Below are 16,225 nucleotides of genomic sequence, written 5' to 3' on the forward strand. Positions count from 1 at the left end.
CAGGGCTGATCATCAATGTTTACAAATGGGTCCTGGTACAAAAAAAGGTTGAGAACCACTGCTTTAGCTTGTGGTTCTTTCCCAGTGAAGATGAGCCCCAAAGAGGTTATAAATTGTGCCAGGATTTAGCACCCTTATACTGCCTCCAGATCAGCTGTGGACTTGAACACATTTTGTGATGTGAGCATGAGCCTGGAGCCTGCTGGCACCAGAAATGAGGCCCTTACTTTAACCACCATTTCCACAGAAAAATGCACACAATCATAGGCATGTACTTGCTCCTGCATACATTTGTGCACATGGTTGTAACATTTCCTTCAGTGCGCACACCACAACGTAAGGTACACATGAGGGCATCCCCTATGTAGTAATAGTCATGCCCCAGCTCAGTGCCTTGAGGAAGCTTGGGGCCCCATGTCTCCTGCCTTGCTTTGCTGCAAGTTTCCAACTGAAGCTCTTTCTCTCTCTATTTCCGTCTTTTCCACGTACAGCCCCAGTCCCCAGAGGACCCCACAGCCTGCTGCCAGGAGGTATCCATATGCCAGTGGTCTGACCCAGCAGCACTTCTTTACCTCAGGTCAGCTCTGGCAGAGCTGTCTGCAGGGGCCTGTAAGCTGCTGCCCTCCTCCCCCACTGCAGAGTACCCCCAGCTGCCTACTGCAGAGCAGCTGAGCAGGGTCACCTTGTGCAATCACACAGGAATACCTTACTTCTGGCAGCCTGCTCCAAGTGAAAATCTTTATTAATGTGAGAGAAGCATGTGGATGACTGTTTTGATGCCATGTTTACACCTTAGACACTGCCATAAAGATCAATCTGTTGCCAATAAAGAGAGCCCAGGGTGGCAGCTGTGGGGTGATGACCTCTGAACAGAAGCAAGGAGAGGCTTGCACAAGAGTAATGATGACCCTTTGATCCAGACCATCCAAAGAGGCTGGCAGTGACAAGGGAAAGTGCAACCTGCTCAACCTGACTGTCAGCCCAGGGGTGGCCTTGGCATATAGGTCCCTCAGTACCCTCTCCTGGGAAGTGCACGTTCCAAGTGAGGGCAATATTGTAAAGTCCAGCTAAAACATTTTGAGCTAAGGAGATTTCATGCAGAAATAGTACTTTAGTCAGCGTAGCATTTTTATGCAACATTTCTCCTCATTCTCTGTTTGCTGTGGTGATACCAGCATTTTTCCTTTCATCCCTCATCTTTTCCCATTTCATTTGTTTTTCTTGTCTTTCTGGTCATTTTCAAATGTCAATTTTTTTGCCTGGGAAAACAAGACAAAGAAAAAAGCAGAGAAGAGATGGGAGGAAATAAAAAGTTGAAAATTTAGAAACAAAAGAATTCAGATATTTTGGTGTGAAACAGACTTTCCATTTTTTAGCTGGCCTTAGCCCATCCCAAAGGGTGAGTATCAACAGTCAGGCCTGGGTTTGGCCTCTTGCTCCTACTTATCACTGGAATAGGAATGTGGCAGGGTATTTGTATGCCCTTTTCCACATGTGAAACCTCTTCCTACGACCCCTCCCTCAGCCATGCTCAATAGTAGAAGCAGCACACAAGTCTAATTGCCCATTGCCCTAATGTCTGTGTCTGGAAAGTGAATATCCCATAGCCCTGTGTACATTCAGGGTCATACTTGCTACCACAGCCACTAAAATAAGTCCTTACTAGAAACAAGAGCCAGAACCATAGATCTATATTTTTAATTAAAGTTGAGACTCTCATTATCACATGACTCCAGGAGCAGGACCTTTTTGGGGGTGGGGATGCCAGTTAGCATGAGTCTTACAATAAAATGGTTCAAGTTTGCAACATTGCCTCCTTGAATGGAAGGGAGCAGGGGAGCAGGTTATGTCTCTGGATGCCCAGAAAAGAGTGTGGAGGGCTGGTACTCATTTCTTTAAAAGGGGTCAAGAAAAGGGATCTCAACCCTGCCATTACATTTTGTTGCACTCATTTGGCTGCCTGTCTGTGAGTTGGGTCTGTAATAGAGCTCAGTAGCTTTCAGCACTGCAGGAGAATATGAGCTTCTTTATCTACTGACAGAGAGGAAGAAAGGAGGTGGGAGGGTGTCTGCAGAGGCAAAGTGCAAAGACGGGCAGATTTAAACATAGGATTCCTGCAAGCAGGGAGAAGAGAGGAAGATGACCAAAGTCCAAAAAAAGAAACAGGCTGTAGGTGGACTGTGGGTGCCTAAGGTCAAAACTGTGATCCAAAGACCTCCTGCTTAGCAGCCTCCAAGTCCTGGGGGTGCCTAAACATTGCTAGGGGCCTCCCTGTGGGGCCTGAAGGTTTCCAAGGCCTCAAACCTTACAGAACTGCCCCTGTGTGGGTACCTCAACACCTAGCTGTCACCTCAGCCCCTCTAGGGTACACAGCCTTGGCTTGAGGGGCCTGTTCAAGGAGATACGCTCCAGGCAGTCCTATGATGCACTAGCAGGATTGATTATCTCAAAATGCAGTCATGGTTGGTTTCTGCTGCTGCAGGAGAAGCTAGCAGTGACCCTTTGTGTAAAGGTCTCCTGGTTAGAGGACTCACGCAGGAAGCAGGATACCTGAGTTGAGTATCCTTCTCAGCCTGAGTGAGGGGAGGGGGTCAGACCTACATGGCTCACCCCCTGGGAGAGTGCCAAGCCCACTGGGCCATAGGCTGTTTTGTAGAGAGCATCCTTCAGTTGATGTTGAACCACTGGTCAGTAAGAAATGAAAGAATCATAGTGTCAGAAGAAGCAAGCAAGAGGGGGCCCAACTGAGCTTTAGCCCAGTGAGAAGCTGATTGGGGCAGAGTCCAAGATGGATACTGCCCCTGGTCCCAGGATTATTTCTGGTTTTTATCCAATAATTGTTAAAAGTTGGATGCATCAACAGTCCCAGGAGCAGAAACAGGAATCCAGGTCTCTCTCCTTCCAACCAGTTCCACTTTCCACTGGGCTACAGAATCAGGATCCTCCTTACTTGTTCTACTGGTCCCATGACTATGTAGAACCCAAGCTATGCAGTACCCTGGCTTCAACAGAAGGGTGTGCCCATCCAGCCTCTGCCATAGCCTGGTTTAAGTCACTCTCTTGGTCACTAAGAAATGTGGGTTTGAAACCCCTTAGGTGGAAGAGGGCCTTATAGCCTAGGTCTTATTTTTTCCAGGAGAGCACTTTAGCCACTAGGTCAGGGGCGCTCAACCCAAACCCATGGAACAGATCTGCCTGCAGCCCTGTCATCCAGCCTGTGAGGCTCCTCATGGGTCTGGAAGTTTGGCAGCAGGAAAACAGTGGCACTGTTGCCCTACCACCAAATGTCCAGACCCCTGGGGAGCCCTAGGCACTGCACCCAATCCCAGTATGTAGGGCTGGGTGGGGCCAACCGTGGGAACCAGGACCCTGTGTAAGGGCTTGGGAAGGGGTAGCATTAGAGGCCTAGGGTTTAATCCCAGTGGGAGGGGGCAGTACCACACCCCGAGGACCAATCCTGGTGCATAAGGTAGAAGGGGCCAGTGCTGGGTCCCTGGGACCCAATCCTGGTATTCTGGGGTGGGAAGAGGTGGTGCTGGGCCCCAGGGCCCAATCCAAGTGCCCAGGGTTCAGTCCAGCCTGTGAACTAGCCCTGCCCCACTCATCTTGCCTGCAGGGCCAAAAGGTTGAGCACCACTGAACTAGGCTAGTATATAAAAGGCCGCACTAGTATCTACTGTATCTTAAAATGAGGACTGTGAGGACCATTGTAGACGCCTGCCCCCAGGGGAGAACTCTGGGCTTTGGATCCTAAATGGACGGAAGGAGATGCCTGCCTGCAGCCCTAACTTGGCCACCTAAGTGCTGGAGACGTGGGGAGCATTCAGACACACTCCTGTGTTTAATATTTCCCATATAGCAGCTCTTGGCAGCTCTCGGCTGAGCAGACTGGCTGTTTTGAGTCCCATTCTGAGGTATACTCAGCTTGCTCCAAGACCCACATGGGGACTTATGGATTCCAATGTAGTCAGATATGGAGCCCGATAACTAAAAGTGAGGCTGCAGTTGTAGTCACCTATGCCTCTGATTCGATTAAGCCAAAAAGTCAAAGGCAAAGAAATATTAACCAAAAGGAATAGTTCCATAGTTAGTAGGGTCGGAAGGGACCTAAGCAGATCATCTAGTCCAACCCCCTGCCATGGGCAGGAAAAGGTGCTGGGGTCAAATGACCGCAGCTAGGTGGCTGTCTAGCCTCCTTTTGAAGACCCCCAGGGTAGGAGTGAGCACCACTTCCCTTGGAAGTTGGTTCCAGCTCCTAGCTGCCCTGACAGTGAAGTAGCGCCTCCTGATATCTAGCCTGAATCTGCTCTCAGTCAACTTATGGCTGTTGTTCCTTTTTACCCCTGGTAGTGCTCGGGGGAACAGGGACTCTCCCATTGCTTGCTGGTCCCCCTTGGCCAGTTTATAGATGTCCACCAGATCCTCCTCAGCCTTCTCTTGTGGAGGCTGAACAGGTTCAGGTCCCTGAGCCTCTCCTCGTAGGGCCTGACCTGCTGCCCCCTAATCATGCGAGTGGCCTTCCTCTGGACCCTCTCCGTGTTGTCCACATCCCTCCTGAAGTGCGGCGCCCAGAACTGAACGCAGTACTCCAACTGTGGCCTGACCAGTGTCTCATAGAGGGGGAGTATCACCTCCTTGGACTTGCTCATGATGCATCTGTGGATGCATGACAAGGTGCAGTTAGCCTTCTTGACTGTGTCCCACATTGGCGACCCATGTTCCTTTTGGAATCAATAGTGATTCCAAGATCCTTTTCTGCCTCTGTGCTGATGAGAAAGGAGTTCCCCAGCATGTAGGTATGCTGCTGGTTCTTCCTCCCCCTTTATGCGTGAATAAGAAATCATCACTGTAAGAACTACATAAGAAGCAAGTGGCTGCTGTAGGAAAGGATGGATGGGACTGCTATTTAGCAGAATGGGAGAGCAAACAGCAGGCCAAAGTGAGGGAGGTGAAGTGGTTCGTTATGGAGAGGAAGAGATGTAAGTGCAGCCAGATAACCTAACCCAGTTACTGGACCTGGCAAGAGTCATCTCTGCACAGCTGGGGTTAACAGACATATCAGAACCTTTAGCATTTACACTGAAGAAATGTGGAGCTGCTGAAAGGACTGGAAAAAAAACAAAGGACATGTCACAGGACAGCAAAAGAGGGGATCTCCAGTCTTAAGCTGTAAATCCCTCTGCAGGACCAGACAAGTTGCTGGAACTGATCAGAGTGACCAACACATGGACATTGACAGGGCAGTAACCAATAAAGAGCAGGTAAAAAGGATCTGTCAAATCATCACCATGCCAATTTACTGCTGGGCTCAATCCAGTTCCTGTTAAAATCAATGAAAAAATTCCCATTGACTTCCATCCAAGTTGGAGGAGGCCTTTAATTTGGTTTGATGGATCAACAAGCTTAATGGATGAAGGAAACACAGACGACATGCTATCTGTTGATTTCAGGAGACTATTTGATGCAGTTCCAGGAGCCATTCTTAGCTGCAGACAAAGTGAGTTGTTGCAGGATGGAGACCCAAACACATGGAGCACCAATAGGCTTCACTGTCAGGTGGGTAGCAGACTCAAAGCAGGTTTTCACAGGGCAGCCGGCTGGGTCCAACACCAGTTGATGCTGTTCTGAAAGATTCAGAGGACAGAAATCAGAAGTATAAATGGTATGGGTCCAAGAGGATCTGCTGATATTTTGGAAGATGGAGTCATCATGCAGTTGTGAAGCACATGAGAGAAAGCCTCCTATCGTTGAAGTTGTTAAAGAAACTGGCATAGAGTGGTTCACTGGGGAGGGATAACCAAATGCACACGCATAGAACAAAGGAGTAGACAACCTTACCACAGAGGAGGAGCTGTAGGGTATAATGGATGACAAACAATGGTCATCCTTGTGATGGTACTGCTGAGAGTAGCACATGCCACAATGAGTCACATTGATACAAGTTTATCATGTAAAATAAGCAGGGTATTTTTCCCAGTGGTCTTAGCACTAGTCAGACTTCAGAGTCCTCTATCCACTGTATGGCAGCAGTAGGCCAAAACAACCCCAGGATGACATGGATTGAGGATTCAACAGAAAAATCCGGAAGACGTGGCAGAGGGGAGATGCTATATACATTTGTGGATAAAAGGATGGTACGAACAGGACAGGCATCCATTATTATGTCACAGGGTAAAGATGCAGCTGGGTTTAAGTTGCAGAACAGAAAATCTAAGTTAGACATTAGGTGCACAAATTAATTCCATCCATTTAGGAATAGAGCAAGCTGCCCAGAATGGCTGTGGTGTGTCCTTCCCAGGAGGCCGTGAAGGGAGGGACCATACATCTGTCATCAGTGGTGTGTTAGCATAAGGAAATTAAGCCTATCTGGATGCAGGAGGAAAGACTGAGTGATGCAGCAGTGCTGATCTGGGCACCAAAATTGGTGCGGCATCTAGCTGAATGGCTGGAGCTCCGCGAGAGGTGGTGGCTGCCCAAATTCAGGGGTTGGAACTCAAGAGTGCAAAGGCAAGATGTGTTGGTGAGAGACGAGGAGTGTCCAGTTCCAAGATCTAGTTGTGAGAGGTGCTAAGCATGTGAGTTCATACACTGCAGACTCCAGTAGCCAAAGATGTCCTGGGCAGGCCTGGGCTATACACTCATTGCTCCTGAGGTCTTGCAGCTCATGGTTTCCCAGCAGTTCCCTTACTTTGAATGAAAACACTGAAAATGGAGTGATTGCCATTTAAACTGCTTCCAGTAAAATCCTTCCCTCCTGACACAAAGCAGAGCAAGGTAATGAGATCCAGCTTTGTGAAGAGCAGAAGGGTAGGACACCTCCCCTGAAGCAGAGCAGACGGTACCTGGGCAGATCCATGGCCCAAAGGGAGAAGAACCATTTAAAGCAATCTTCAGAGGCTTTAGGACAAGCCACCATCCAGCACCATGTCCACAGAACAGTCGCTCACAGTGACCTTTCCCATTGTCTTTAATAAGGGTGCATGGGAAAGGCGGCATGGGATTCAGTGCAGAAGCAAGAGGCAGAGAGAACGGGGCAGGTAGAAAAACGAGAACAGATGTCTGCTCAGCAATGGAGACAAGCAGAAAGGTCCTCTGGAAGGAGAAAGAACTCCCCATAGAAAGGGCCAGCTCCACTTGACAACAGCACTCTAGTCCCATGCAGCTCCTAACCACTCCTCCCACCTGATAGTGGCCTCCGCAGGGTACAGGTGTGTCAGCTGCACCCCCAGCTTCTCATGTCTCTGGTACAGTTACAAGCTTTCTCCCCACGGATGTGGGAAACTCAACCTCTCACTGCCTAGGCTCCTCGGAGTCAGGTAAGAAAGGCAGCTCTTGGCTGAGTGCTTTCAGTCGCAGGACACCTTCATCCAGGTCGATGCAGCACTGTGGGGGGCAAACAAAAGCTAATTAGCTTGTCTGCACAGCAGGAGCTACACGACTTCCAGTTCAGGACAGTCTGCCAGGAGCAGCACCATATGGTTCAGGGGGCTACTGCCAGGGAAAGTAAGTTTGCTGTGTAGATGTGGCCTTTGCCCTCCCACACCCCCCAGCCACTGCTCCCTCCTTCCTTCCTTCCCCTTCCCTGCACACCTCTCTTTGCTTCTCTTTCTGCCTCTTCCCAGGCCCATTTTCCCCCCACTCCCAGATGATCCCCTTAAACAGGTAACACAAGGGAAGAGGAACAGAGGTGGGAAAGTAGAGGAAGGTGTGATGGGCTTACCCACAACTTGCTCCCTCACTAAACCATCACCTCCAGGGAGAGAGATACAAGGAGTGCAAGCTCAACTACAGAGCTTTTTCCAGTCTAGTTCTAAAGTGATCAGGAAAGGGGAAGGATGCCCATGAGGCTTGTACCAGTGAGAAGCATGCTGAAGTCAGAAACCAAGGCACCTCCTGGCATCTTGGCAGGCCCAGCTGTCAGCATCACTGACATTTCCAGCAGCCCCAGCTCAATGCCCCCTGGGGATGTCGTTGGGTCCATACTACATTCAGAAGTGGGGAGAGGGAAGCTTGCTCCTTACCTTCAGAGACAGCAGGGTCTGGAGGCCCAATGAAAACTCCAGCATTTCATCATCTAGGGAAATAGATGAAGCTGATCAGACTCAGGCCTGTGCATCCTCTGTCTGCCATCCTGGGGAAATGTCTCCTTGAGTGACCACTCCATAACTGATGGCTGGGAGTTGGTGCAAGTCAATGGGTCCTACATGTACTAGACCAGCCAGTTAGACCCAGCAGGGAGGGTGACTATTCTCAGACACCTCAGCATTGCCTTTCCTACAGCTGCTGCCCAGAGGGGCTAAATGATAGCTTTGTACACTTACACCAACATCTTCCAGAGAGATCAGAGTGGCAATCCCACCCTCCCACATTCAGGAGGACCAGAACCATGCATGAGAAGACAACAAGAAGGGAAAGGGAGAAGAAAGAAAACAGACTAGGCTGAAGCAGGGAAAGGGAGAGAAGCCATCCATAAGAAATCAGGAAAGAGGGAGAAATTGTCCACAGTGAGTGATCCTGTGAGGAAAACAGAGGAAGAGCCTAGAAAGGAAAGAGACCAGGAAGGTATCCATAGGGCTGAGGACAAGGATACAGAGGGAGGCCACAGCAGAAACCATAAGACAACAAGGAACAGGAGGAAGAAAGAACAACCAATCCATTGTTTTCACTGTATTCAGAGATTAATATAATGACAAATAAAGCAAACTCCTTGCTGCCTGACAGGCGCTGGAGAATTCCTATCTGATGGGTTCTATTTCCTACAGCTGCCTCCCACCCACATTCTGCTTCTGGTCGCTGCTAGAAGCCATCTGTCTTGCACCAGTGGGCAAAGGCACACAAGCCTGGTTCATGGAAAGCTGATACCCTGGTGTGCACCAGTCTGACACACTCCATCAGCTGTGGGCAGCCATATACAGTGAATTATACAAGGAACCAGAAAAACTGTTCATTCTAGCCGTTTTTTCAAGAGAGCCAGTTTTAGGAGACAGAGAGAAATGTCCCGTGCTGTACACCTGCGACCCGAGGGCATCTCATCTCCACCATCAGCATGACCAGTGCCTTTGACTCTTTCTGGAGGAGGACGCAGTGGCTTTTCTACATCCATCACCCTTAGCAACATCTGAGCCTGTGAGGCTGCACCTCGGCCCAGTCCCTTCTACCACCCTGCCTACCCCCACTCTGAGATGATCCCCTTAAACAGGCAGCATAAGGGAAGAGGAACAGAGGTGGGAAAGTAGAGGAAGGTGTGATGGGCTCACCCACAACTAGCGCGGAGCACGCCACCATCTCCTGGCCAAACTGCACCTCCATGTGCTCCACCCGGCTGACAACACAGGGGACAGGCAGCGAAAAGTCCCTACAGCCAATGTTGGACACTTCCTCCAGCCTGTGAGACACAAGGGATGTAACTGTCTGAAATGAGGGAACAGGAAGAACTAGGGGAGCTCTTGTTAGCTAACAGCATGTTCATGGTTCCTCCAACAACTGGCTGCAAGGCAGGGAACCTCATTCATACAACAGAACCAGACTGCCCTGCCACCCCTACCGCAAAACCCACATGCACTTTGGTTTGAGTTCCCCTGAGTTGGTCATGTTAGGATATGCAGAACATATAGCCAAACTTTCAGTGCCCCTCAGCTATATCATGGGCTCCCCCCCAGCTCAGATAGTACCTTTCCCTCCATCCCTGCTTTACAAAGATACTTACCCCAGCTGTCTCAAACAGCTCCTGGAGATGAGGTTCTGTTGGCAGCCAGTGTTAACAGCAGCTCTCAATACCTGACCTTCGCACTGGAAGGAAAACAAGGGCAAGTTAATTAGTGTGGGCTACAACCCAACATGCACACACACGCTGCCAGATTCCTTGGTGAGAGCATGGACCATGCTTGTGACAGAAGAGCATCAAAAGGTTTGGGGGTCTGAGAAGCACAGAGGATGCAGGTGTCCCATCTGAGACCATGGAGGCTTCGACACAACCCTGCAAACCTCTGCTGCAATCTTCCTGTCTCTTTTTAAAGGAGCCCAAGTGTAGTGGGGCTGGACCTGACAACCTTGCAAGATCCCTTCCAGCCCCTAACATCTATGAATTTATGAACCTGCTACCCCTACCTATCCTGACATCTCTATGGAAAAGCAAGGGGTCTCTTTCTCTCTCAGCATGGCATCTCCCTGTATTTCACTCTCTCTTCCTCCTGCCCCTTTATGGCATTTTCTCTGGCCACTGTGAGATCTCAGGCCTCAACTAACTAGTCTTATCTGGCATTCTCCTTCCACTACATGACTCTTGCATGCTTGGTTCACTCTTCTCCCCTCAGCCCCAGTCCCTGTGACCTCTGGGGTAGGAGTGAAGGGAGACGGCATGGCTGCCCATGGGGCTGACACTCCCCTTTCCCTCCCCTCAGTACTGTGACGGACCACAGGGGAGCAGTTAACATCTGCTGTCTGCTCCCTCTACATGGCAGTCCAGTGTGACAGAAGGCCAGTGGCATTAGGAGCAATAGCTGCTTTCTGTTATTTGAAGACGACTGTTGCAGGGCACTAAGGTACCTGCTCCTCTTAAAGCAGAGATTGCCGGGGGAGAGAGCACAAAGAGCCAGATAAGAACCCAGGTGCAGGTTGCCATGACAACCGATTAACTAGCTAATTGGCCACACCTGCACCTGGTCAGCTGGCCAGAGGAGGCAAGGCCCTAGGCCCATATAAACCCCAAGGCTGGGACTAGGGAGTTGGTTTCCTACCAGCAGCTGAAAGAGAAGGAGTCTTCAGGAAGAAAGGGTCTAGAGATATAGCTGGCAGATATGGGCTCCTGGTGTGCCCTTTGTTCTAAGGGTAGCATAAGGTATCCTTGCCTACCAGGCACTGAGCCTCTGAGGGGGCATTTACTCTTAAAGGGGCAGAGCATGATGCGGGTCTTGTGTTATGTTACCACCCAGGGACTCATGGGGGTTGGCTGTTGTTTGCTTGCTGTCTGATAACACTGGTGGTTTGGGTGAGGCTATTTGGGGAAGGAGGAGGCCTTACTGGGGCCCACTACAGTGTGGGGACCCTAGTGCCAGCATAGGTGCAGTATTTGGGGTGCACAAGCCCAGGTGCCAGTGCAGTGTCCTCTCTGGGCCCTCTGCAGCCCTGTCCCTACAAGTGGGCCAGCTCACAGCAAAGCCTAGACAAGATGATATCTGTACCATCTGTGAGGCTCGGGGTGGCTGGAGCAATGCATAAAGCCTATAAGGCTGAGAGACTCGGGAACTGCCTACAGTGAAGTGGGATGCCAAGGGGCCTATGAACAACAGGGTTCAATACAATTTAGCCAGACTGTGTCCAAACCTAAAGATTGATCCCTATATTAATCACACCCGCCACATCTTGTTGGTGAAATAGAGGGTGTTTGTAGGGCAGGACTAGCCCAGTTAAGGAGCCTAGGGGTAACACTGCCACCCCTAGGGTTCCTATGCTGCTACAATGTCTATAAAACCCTGGGACTGCCAGGCACTCTGCAGATCAGCAGGAACTGCATGCACTATATGTGGGGTGGCAAAGGCAGATTCACTCCTATCAAGCCCACCTGTCTCACCCCAGGATCTGACTGCACTGTACTAATTTTAAGTAAGCCAAGTGATGGAGTCTCCCCCAGGGCTAGTCTGGAGGAAAATTTTCCCATCTTGCAGCTGAGCATGTTGCCAAATACTTGGCCTACAACTTCTTTCCTTTCTTTCACTGTAGGAGCTAGTGCTTTGCCAGATGGATGCTGTAACAAATCTCTTCCTGAGCTTTCCCAGAAGGAGAGGTGGCTCTATAGCATCTCCAGTGCAAGACTGACTAAACCACGTACTCTAACCCACTTCCTCATTTCCAAACCAAATCTTTTTGACTTGGTTATATGGATTCATCATCTCGGAGCATTATATCCAGCAGGAAATTCCATACTTAAAACAGACTATTTGTGCATCATGGAAAAGAGAGAGACTGTGTTGGCCAGCTGGGAGGTGATGGCAGAAAAGGCATGCTTCACACCATCAAGACTGGCAGCATTAGCAATGACATCAGAAAATGCACGTGAAGGAAACACCAGGACCACCAACCTTGGAAGTCATATAGTCCAGAGGGTTCACCATTCTGAAACTTTTTTAAATCCAGCAAGTTCCTAGAATAACTGTTTGCTGCATACCTCCAAAAGCCTTGAGGCTGAAGAATACTTTAACCTCTATAAAATCTGCCAAGGTCTAAACACCAGACATGTTGTGATACTCGGGGCTATTAGTTTGAGAAGAACAGGGTTTTAAAGTGAGCAGCCTAGTTTGTCAACAGAGACAGGGAAGATCAGCTCTCCACAGTCTAGACTTAAGTTGTTTTGCATCTCCTTTTTGATGCAGAAGGACATGTGAGGGATTATGTCCAGACCACATTTCAAGAGGAGCTGTCCTACTATTTCTTCCACATACAAATCATTTGGAAACTTGGCACATGCAGAATTCTTCACATGGGCATAGATTTGTACATTTTACAGAGTAAAACTTATTATTTTATGCTTTATTTAAAAAATGGCCAAACAGGCTTTCTTATCCTCTGTGTAAAACACCCAGTTTGGGGCACACAAAACGTGGAATGCTCAGATCTAGGTGGAGAGCTTGGAGGGTCATTGTCAGGGCCTCTGATCAATAGTGCCTGGCTGGACTGAGCACTTGAGCCATCACACCTGCCTGTGATCTCTGGCTGATTTGAGACTGTCCTCACTTTCTGAGGAGGTGAGGAACTAGACTGGCTGACTGCTGAAAGTGTTGCTTACCCCTCTTAAGCATATATGCAGCATCAGGCTGCTGACACACCTTGACACAATCTATCTTCTGGAAAGACTCACACCCTCTGCTGCTTCTGATTTATCCTGGTTCCTGACTTGGATTAAGCTTGTCTTGAATCTGACCTTGCATCTTCCCTGACACTAGGCACTGACTCTGACCCTTGGCTTCTGATCTTGGCTCACTTCTGGGATTTTGCCACTTGGTTCCTGTGTTCTCAGCCCCACAACATAGACCCTCACCTGACTCTCTGGTAATCTGTGCTGCAGTCTTGCTGACCCCTTAGCTGTACCTGGCAGCAGGGCCAGCTATTTGCATCCTGGCTGCACCCTCACAGTCACATAATTGTTAGCAATCTCTCAATTTGAGGATGATCTCATTGATAGGTCTTTAACATGATTGAAAAGTCCAATCCCTGAGCCAGAGATCTGTCCATAAGTTGCAGGTCCTTCCACAGGGGAGAGCAGTCTGTAGGCTGAGATTCCTATCCTTTTCCTTCCTCTGCTCTCTTCTCTGCTTCAAGGGCAAGATGCTTAACCTCAAAGTGGGTTGCTACTTGGCTGAGGTTGTAGCACTATTGGAGTCATTTAGCAGCCAGCTCCCCCCCAGCTCTTGATGTCAGCATCTGTTTTCTTAAGGTATGCTTTCAATGCATCTTTGTAGCATCTGCATTCAATGTCTGGTTGAAGCGAAGTTGGTGCTTGAGGATCACCGGCCCAGTGCTAGTAACACTGGGTTCAGCAAGGAAGCTGGCATTTTTGCAGCAACCTTCCCATCTGATACAAAGGATTTTCCAGAGACTTTGTTAGTGATTTCCTCTCCAGGCTCTTAAGATGACAACAATAGGTCACCCACTTCTCACATCTGTAGAGGAGAGTGGGGATGATGGCTACATTGTAGACCTGAATCTTGATGTCTTTCTGGAGATCACCATCAATAAACGCACATCAAAGCAATTTCCTGAAGCAGTCCTCCTGAAGGAGGAGCTTGCTCTCCAGATCCTGTGCTGGATCTCCTCATCAGTGTTCGCTGTCTGAGAGAGGTGGCTACTGAAGTATGGGAAGTACTCGGCTACCTCCAGGATCCTTCCCTTAATGATAATTTGAGGAGGAGGGTCATATATTCATGGCCTGGAGAAGACTGATTATACCATGTTGAGACAAGCCCAAAATTCAGTAGGCTTCTGCAAAGAGATCTAGCATGCTTTGAAGATTTTCCTTGGTGGTGCAATCCTCAGAGTACTGAAGGTCAAGGATGGTTGTTTTGCATACTTTGGTCCTTGAGCAAAAACATCCCAGACTGAAAAGCCCTCCATCCTCCTTCTGAGCTTTGGCTTTTGAGGCGCTTATATGTCTCCTCCTACTGAGATGGTGTCATCTTACCAAACAGAATAAGCCCTTCTCTTCCCATAAGGAGGGCTTGCATCTCAGCATCATTCTCATTGAACCAGTCTTGATGCTGATGGGTGGCCTAGCCAGTAGTTTCAGCACAGGCCGTATGGGCAGTGGTTTTAAACTCCTTCCAGAGTTCCTTCGTGTTGCCTGTTACAACAATTGTTTATCTTCTTATGTTGTTGACTGCAAAAGATGTTTTCAACTGCGAAGAGTGATCCTGCTGATGTGGCTTTCCTGCTCGGAGCAGATACTGTCAGAAATCTCAGGCAGCTGGACAGAGAGTGACTGCAAATCCTGTCCAGTGCTGGACCCTGGTTCTGGCCACAGGTGACTACCTGGTGAAGGGACTCCAGATCCTCGACCACCTAGGCAACAGCAATCATCATTTGCTGGAATTCACCATCCAGCTCAGGGTGTCAGGGGCCTGCAGCAAGGCAGTAGTAACCTTAGATTTTAAGAGGGTCAGCTTCAATGAGCTGAAGCAATTAGTGGGGGAGGCACTAGGGTCCTGGAGAGTAGAGGAACTGGGTGCCCAAGATGAGCGGTTGTTCCTTTTAAAGAGATGATACTCGGAGCCCAAGGGGTGACGATCCCAATAAGAAGCAAAGGGAGCAAGAGTGCCCAAAAGCCCCCCTGGCTCACCAAGGGCACTCGTGAATGCCTGATTGCCAAAAAGGAGGTATACACTTGGTGGAAGGGAGGGGCTGTCACCAAAGAGGAGTATACCTCCACTGCTTGGGGCTGTTAGGAAAGCTAAGACTGATGCGGAACTAGGGTTAGGATCAAGGATAACAAAGTCCTTTCCTTTAAATACATAAGGAGCATGAAGAAGGCCCTGGGTGATATGGGGCCCCTGCAAGATATGCTTGGCAATCTGGTGGTTGCACCAGAGGAGAAAGCAGACCTCTTTAACAATTTCTTTGCCTCCCCTTCCTTGTGGCAGGGACCAGAACTCCCCTACCGAGATTCAGGATGGACTCTAGAGAAACTCTGCCAAGCCTAGGTTCAGGGAGGACTGAGTTGGGGAACTTCTGGAGGGGCTGGATGTGTTCAAATCAGCAGGCTCAGATGCTCTCCACGCCAGGGTGTTGAGTGAATTGGCAGGGGTTATACTGGAGCCCCAGCACGGTTTTATGAGCACTTGTGCTCTGGCCAGGTGCCGGATGACTGGAAGAAGGCCGGTGTCCTCCGCATTTTTAAGAGGGAGGACCCGGGCAACTATAAGCCCATTAGTCTTACTTCAATCCTGGGGAAGGTCTTTGAGAAGATTATCAAGGAGCACATCTGGGGTGGGCCAGCAGCAGGGATGATGCTTAAGGGCAACCAGCATGGTTTCATTAGGGGCAGGTCCTGTCAGACCAACCTGATTGCCTTCTATGATCAGGTCACAAAATCACTGGACGTAGGTGTCATGGTGGATGTAGTCTTTCTGGACTTCAGGAAGGCCTTTGACATCATCTCCCACCCCATTCTCATTAAAAAGCTAGGTGACTGTGGCATTGATGCCTACACAGTCAGACAGATTGCAAATTGGCTGAGGGGTTGTATTCAGAGTGGTGGTGGATGGGTCATTTTCAGCCTGGAAGGAAGTGGGCCATGGGGTCCCCCAGGGCTTGGTCCTTGGGCCTACACTGTTCAATTTCTTTATTAGTGACTTGGATGATGGGGTCAAAAGCAGCCTGTTCAAACTTGCAGATGACACCAAGATTTGGGGTGAGGTGAGCATGCTAGAAGGGAAGGACAGACTACAGCAGGACCTGGACAGGTTACAGGGGTGGATGACTTAATAGGGTGGGATTCAATACTGACAAGTGCAGGGTGCTGCACTTGAGCAGTAGGAACTAGCAGCACACTTAAGCTGGGAAACTCCTTCCTCGAGAGCGCGGTGGCATAACGAGATCTTGGAGTCATTACTAACTCCAAGATGAACCTGGGCCAACAATGCGAGAACACTGTCAGTAGGGCTAACTGGACCTTGTTGTACATCCACAGATGCATCACAAGCAGGGCCAAGGAGGTGATCCTCCCCCTCTATGCGAC

At 49.4% G+C, this 16,225-nt stretch overlaps 1 protein-coding gene across 3 annotated transcripts in view; it reads right to left on the minus strand.

Annotated features, from left to right (window-relative positions):
• Nucleotides 1-5,359: 5,359 nt before the first annotated feature.
• NRIP2 (nuclear receptor interacting protein 2) overlaps nt 5,360-16,225 on the minus strand; it is a 23,904-nt gene continuing 13,038 nt past the window's right edge. For 2 of the 3 annotated variants that reach the window (XM_019544175.1, XM_019544177.1), the window contains exons 3-6: nt 9,707-9,789; nt 9,258-9,385; nt 8,022-8,074; nt 5,360-7,383 (exon numbers count right to left, since the gene is read on the minus strand). In XM_019544175.1, coding sequence (XP_019399720.1) covers nt 7,291-7,383; nt 8,022-8,074; nt 9,258-9,385; nt 9,707-9,789 — 357 coding nt within the window. In that variant the 3' untranslated portion in view covers nt 5,360-7,290. The remainder of the gene's footprint in view (nt 7,384-8,021; nt 8,075-9,257; nt 9,386-9,706; nt 9,790-16,225) is intronic. The other variant, XR_002102783.1, reaches the window with a different exon arrangement.

Source organism: Crocodylus porosus, unplaced genomic scaffold (genome assembly GCF_001723895.1).
Source record: "Crocodylus porosus isolate Cpor-Errol unplaced genomic scaffold, CroPor_comp1, whole genome shotgun sequence".
NCBI lineage: Eukaryota > Metazoa > Chordata > Crocodylia > Crocodylidae > Crocodylus > Crocodylus porosus.